Source organism: Teleopsis dalmanni, chromosome 1 (genome assembly GCF_002237135.1).
Source record: "Teleopsis dalmanni isolate 2A chromosome 1, ASM223713v2, whole genome shotgun sequence".
NCBI classification, from domain to species: domain Eukaryota; kingdom Metazoa; phylum Arthropoda; class Insecta; order Diptera; family Diopsidae; genus Teleopsis; species Teleopsis dalmanni.
In genome coordinates, this window is record NC_051846.1 from 223918249 (window position 1) to 223925020 (window position 6772).

Below are 6772 nucleotides of genomic sequence, written 5' to 3' on the forward strand. Positions count from 1 at the left end.
CATTCATATCACTGCCCTTTAATTCAATTTCACTATTCATTTCATTTGAATAGACATTTCTAACTATTTCCACATTTACTTATATTCTTAAATACTTTAATATTTATTAATAAATATATTTTATAAAAATGATGGTAAATTAAAAATTTTTCAATATTTATAAAATACTTTTTTATTAAATTGCATATAAAAATATTTCTACTTAAAAAATGCATATAAACCTAATCATACAGTAGTGTATGTAAACGAATAATACGCATCATTCACCACATACATTTGAAGTGAATGCGCGTACATCCTCACCTATCAACAGATTTATCGCTACTGATCAGTTAGAAATGCATACAAACCAGTGTGGCCACATCCCTGAAAAATATAATGCTATTTCAGCTTTAAAAGAATTCTAAAAGAACGCTAAAAAATCCTAAATAAATGCTAAAAATATTAAAATTTATGATGATTTAAACACCAAATAAGAACATAATTAAGAATATTTTATTTATTTACAGTATATTACTTTATCAAAAATTTAAAAAGAAGAATTTCTATGTAAATACATCTTCCAAATTGACATCGTATAATACTTCCTCGTCTTGAACGGAGTTTCGTAAAGCATTATTTTCGTTACTGAATTTTTTTATGAGATCGAGAGGTATTTCAAAGTTTTCGTAACATTTATTTTGCAATTTTAAACCGCTGTTAAGTCAATTGGGTTCTCTTATACTTATTTTAATTTCAATTATTTAACATTTATTTACAACTAAAAAAAGCTTTTAATAGCCGCAGCTTTCCATTTGTTTTGTTTGTTGCTATTGTTAATAATATGTTTTAAGAATAAAAGTCAGTGGATTGTGAACTGCTCAACAAAAAAGGTGCGTTTGGATTTTACTATCTTTATATAAAATCAAACAACAAAAAGACTATTAAATTAAATAGTTTTCGAACATTGGCGACCGTGACAGGACACGACCGAAGTGTTCCTAGAAACAAGTGTTTGAAATTAACTTAAATTTATTTTAAAGACTTAAGATAAATTAAATATTAAGTGTTTCAAATTAAATTCAATTTATATTAAAAATTTGATATAAATGACGACTAAAAGTGTTTCAAATTAAATTCAATTTATATTAAAGACTTGATATAAATAAAGACTAAAGGTGTTTCAAATTAATATTAAAAACTTAATATTAATATTCTCTTACATCAGTAATTGTTTAAAACTTAAAAATAAACAACAGTTGTTCAATTTTACAATAACCTTGACAATCATTCAGGTTATTAACCTTCATAACATTAGTTGGTTTTTTTTTGTTTTATTTTCGGTTTTGCATTTGCTTTCGGTGATGCAAAATTCTAATAATGCAGCAGCGAGCAGCGCTGTCGAAAACAATTCGACTGCAGCGTCAAATTCTCTGCCACCACTGCCTTCATTAGAAAAATTAAAACAGCAGCGAGCATCTACAAAAGGCAGTATAACGCGAATTAAAAATATTGTTGAGAACAACAAAACTTTATCGTCAACGGAATTGGAGTGTAGACTTAGGATGCTAGATGCATATTATAAGCAGGTATCTTACTACCAGAATCAGATAGAGCGATATTGTCCTACAGATTCAGCGCGCTCTGACATCGATGAGCTGTACGTAAGTACAAAATGTTTAATATTGTCATTAGTTGATGGACGGAGGAGACAAAGCTACCACGAGCAAACTTTCTCGTTACCACAGCTGCCGTCAAACAGATTGCCACATTTAAAGTTGCCTAAGTTTGACGGCAAATATCTTGAATTCAAAAATTTTATACATATTTTTCAAAACCTTGTAGATAGTGATTCACTCTTGACATCAACTGAAAAATTCAATCATTTGTTATCGTGTCTTCAAGGCGAAGCGTTAGCTACAGTAAAGGTGTTCCAGATAACGGAAGACAACTATCCGAAGGCTCTCCAAAGACTCAAAGAGCGATACGACAATGACCCTCTCATATTTCTGGAAGGCATTGCAACACTTTTTGATGAACCACAATGTATTAAACCTGATTCGACTCAACTTCGCCAATTAGTGGACAACGTTTCGGCTTTATATAGTTCGCTTAAGTCACTGGGATCACACGAACAGATATGTGATGCAATCATGCTTCACTTGGTGATGACGAAAGTGGATAGTGAGACGAAACGTAAATGGAATGAATGTCACGACTATACGAAACTACCAACTTGGCTGGAATGTTGCAAGATGCTTGACAGGCGATGTCAACAATTAATGGTACTAGCAAAGGCCAAGCCAAAGGCTACAATCAACCAAGAGTTGCAGCATACTAGTGTTCGTAAACCTTTCAAGCACATCTTAATAATGAAACAAAAGTCTACAAGTCAGATTCATTGTGTATATTGTTTAAAACCTGGTCATTATATTACTAATTGTCCAAATTTTTTAGCTCTATCAGTTGAAAATCGATGTCAACAGGTGAAGCAAATCCAACTATGCTTTAATTGTCTCCGGAAAGATCACATTAGCACACATTGTCCATCAACGTATTCATGCCGAATGTGCAAAAAACGACATCATTCACTTTTACATAGTACTGGTGCATCTTATATGGAACCTTTATGTGAGCAAACAATATCACCTCTAAGTCATATACACACTAATGCACTAGTTCCAGACGAAACTTCTGCTCGGGTAAAATCAGTGGTGCTTTTGGCAACAGCAATGGTGTTAGTTAAAGATGCATCGGGTACTTTTCAATTCTGTAGAGTATTAATCGATTCATGCTCGCAGGTCAATTTAATATCGTAATCGATGTGTAATACACTTCATCTAAAAAAGTCACGAAGTGAAAACAGTCTTGTTGGTGTAGGAGCTGCATCAGTAAATATTAAACACAAAACAATAAGTACGATACGTTCAAGGTTAAACAGTTTTGAAGCAGTACTTGAGTTTCTCGTTACCAAAAGAATTTCTGGATATCACCCTAATGAAACACTGTCGTTAGAAGAGTTGCAAATTCCTGAAAATCTTCCATTAGCTGATCCGACATTTTACAAACGCCAAAAAATTGATATGTTACTTGGTGCAGAAGCTTTCTTTTCACTGCTAGCAGTAGGCCAAATAAAACTTGGTGAGAATTTACCGACTTTACAAAAAACTGGGTTCGGCTGGATTATTTCAGGAAAATATTGTTCTACTAAAGATTCCAAAATTGTTTCATCCCATTGTGTTGTCAGCTTGGATACAATTAATGCGAACTTGGAATGGTTGTGGCAGATAGAGGAACCAGTTCATCCACCATCACTATGGTCAGTAGAAGAACAGCAATGCGAAACCAACTTTCAAAAAACTGTAGCTCTCAGTAACGATGGCCGAATTATGACAAGGTTGCCATTCAAAGGCGACACAAGTACTCTTGGAAATTCTCAGGAAATTGCATTAAGAAGATTTTTATCTATGGAAAGAAGACTTGACTCCAATATTGAGTTGAAATTGGAATATGTGAAATTTATGCAAGATAACGAAAATCTCGACCATATGTCGATGGTTAAGAATTTGGATTTAAATTCTCCCCACTATTTTATCCCACATCATTATGTAATTAAACCAGATAGCACAACTACTAAATTACGTGTAGTTTTTGATGCTTCAGCTCGTACATCATCACAAGTGTCATTAAATGAGTTATTAATGGTGGGCCCTACAATCCAAAATGAACTTGTAATAACATTATTAAGATTTCGATTGTATCAATATGGAATAACGGCTGACATAACAAAAATGTATAAACAATTTTGGCTACATCCAAGTGATCGCAATTTTCAACTAATTTTGTGGCGTGAGCATAAATCGCAAAATATTTCAGTTTATCAACTGAATACTGTTACATATGGTACGAGTTCTGCGCCATTTCTTGCAACTCGGTGCTTACACTACATTGCAGATAACTATCCTTACCGTAAAGAAACAGGTAAAATGATATTAAAAAGGGATTTTTATGTCGATGACATGATCTCAGGAGCAGATGACTTGGAGACATTGCAAGCCATCAAAAATGAAACTACCGAAATATCGGATTTTCACAACTTATCGTTAACAAAGTGGAATAGCAACAATGTTAACATCACTGCACCAAATGTTAAACTTACAGATATTGAGACTGCAAGAGATATGGCATGCCCACTTGGAATGTTATGGAATACGAAAGAAGACTATTTTTGCTTCACTTTTCAATCAACCAATGTACCAGCAAGTCATACTAAACGAAACATTTTGTCATTAGCATCATCTTTATATGATCCTTTGGGTCTAATTAGTCCACTTATCATTAAAGCTAAGATTTTGTTACAGCAACTATGGATAATTGGATGTGATTGGGATGAATCCGTACCTCAAGAAATTTACACAACATGGAACAAAATTCTTGCTGATTTGCATCAAGTGGTAGTTCTTAAAATTCCTAGGTTCACTCGAATCAATAACTCAATTAACATGCAAGTACATGGCTTCAGCGACGCATCAATTAGAGCATACGGATGTTGTATCTATTTACGTTGTCAAGATGATTTTGGCAATGTTAGTGTTCATTTATTAACTTCCAAATCCCGAGTTGCTCCTGTGAAAGCAAGATCATTACCACGTCTTGAATTGTGTGCCGCCCATCTTCTTGCTGGATGCTGGAGCAAGATTAAAGATAATTTATTATATTATATTAATAACATATACTTTTGGTCTGATTCACAGATTACTTTACATTGGATTAGTTCTCATTCTTCAACACTAGCGACCTTTGTTGGTAATCGAGTTGCTGACGTTCAAGAATGGTCGGTAAATGCATTTTGGCGCCATGTACCAACCGATCAGAATCCAGCTGATCTCGTGTCTAGAGGGTGTACCGTCCCAGAATTACTGTCATCAAATTGGTTCAAAGGACCTTCATTTTTAATGTTGCTGTGGCCAAACTGGCCAGAACATTCAATAAATCAACTAACAGTTGACGAACGCAAGTTAGAAACTCGCAAACTAGTGTGCATTTTGGAAGATGTCAAGCCTCCGTATTTGCTACAGAGACTTCATCAGATAAGCAATTATAACAAATGTCTACGTATGGTTGCGCTGATGCTAAGAGGGCACCACAAGCACGATGCACAAATTCAATCATTATTCGTGGTAGATGAAATACAACGCGCTCTGTTGCATATTGTATATCTTATTCAACAACGCTATTTTCACAAGGATATAGTACTTTTACACAACTCAAACCAATTACGAAGCTAGCTGTATTACCTATTAATTGAACCTGACGGTCTCAATGGGGGCCGGTATGTTAAGTCAATTGGGTTCTCTTGTACTTATTTTAATTTCAATTATTTAACATTTATTTACAACTAAAAAAAGCTTTTAATAGCCGCAGCTTTCCATTTGTTTTGTTTGTTGCTATTGTTAATAATATGTTTTAAGAATAAAAGTCAGTGGTTTGTGAACCGCTCAACAAAAAAGGTGCGTTTGGATTTTACTATCTTTATATAAAATCAAACAACAAAAAGACTATTAAATTAAATAGTTTTCGATCAACCGCAACGAATGGAAAGAATATAAATCATTGTTTCAATAAGGATTCTGTTTCTAAGTTTAGCTTATACTAAATTCATTGCACTAAACACACGTTTAACCTTCGCTTTACTAAAAGGTAACACTAAATATTTCATGAAAAACGTCGCCAATGTATTAAAGGGATTTTTATGTATTGCATTCTTGTATTCAAGCACACAAATCTAAAATTTGATAGTTCAGTTTATATTATTCCAAGTATGAAGTGTTGATTTTTGCCACTGAAGTCCTATATTGGTGATTTCCTTGTCACTCATCATTATCTTCTCTTCTTGAAAAGTGTCAAATATGTTACTTCTATTAATTTTTAAACTATTTTCTAAATAATGCCAATAAAAATTCAACTGAAATGCTGAAATCAATTTTTGCAGCTATTCCACAAAAAAAAATGCAAAATCTAGCAGCAAAAGTGCTAAAACGGCAACTCTGATACAAACTAAAAATACGTTCCATTCATCACATAAATTTACAGCGAATGCGCGTACATCCTCACTCATCAATAGATTTTTCAGCACTAAATTTGAAAAATTTGCCTATGCAGAGAAATATAATTCATCATTCACCACTTGAGTGTTGCCGTATAAAAAAGTTAATTGGTAGTAGCTTCGGTTTTTATTGTTAATTACACATCATAACAGCATTTAATGATATAATTTCAATATTATATTAGAAATAATGTTTTATACGCTCAAAAAATATTTAAGAAAATACAAATCATTAAATAAGAAATATTCAAAACTATTTTTTTTTATATTATAAAAAAATTCGCTTCTACAAAAGTTTGTTGCCGAACATAATAAATCAAGATACTTTAAAATTTATATGAAAAAATTAATAAAATTATGAATTTGCTGAATACATATTACATGATTAAGCAAACTAAACTGATTAAAATTGACTGATTTAAATGTTTATATATTAATTTATATATTTATTTATCATATATTTATGTTGTTACAATATATATTTTGTTAACGTGATGTGATATTATAAACCAAATAAGGTACGCACAACTTTTTTATATTATTAAAAGGAAAGCATATGATAAGCAAGTAGTGCGAAATTAATATACTGTAACCCCAAAAGAGAGTAATTTGATGTTATTGTGGTAAAATCACATGTATTCCATACGTGTGCCAAAATGTAATAAATTCCTCTTCGTTTCGATGGAA

At 32.3% G+C, this 6772-nt stretch overlaps 1 protein-coding gene across 1 annotated transcript; it reads left to right on the top strand.

Moving 5' to 3' along the window:
- Positions 1 to 2801: 2801 nt before the first annotated feature.
- Positions 2802 to 5267, top strand: LOC119667502. The gene has a single exon (XM_038076797.1). The coding sequence runs from the start codon at positions 2802 to 2804 to the stop codon at positions 5265 to 5267; it is 2466 nt and encodes an 821-aa protein (XP_037932725.1).
- The last annotated feature ends 1505 nt before the right edge of the window (positions 5268 to 6772 follow it).

Excerpts from the sequence above, each read along its gene's own strand:
- LOC119667502 (XM_038076797.1), top strand. The coding sequence starts at position 2,802 with ATGTGTAATACACTTCATCTAAAAAAGTCACGAAGTGAAAACAGTCTT.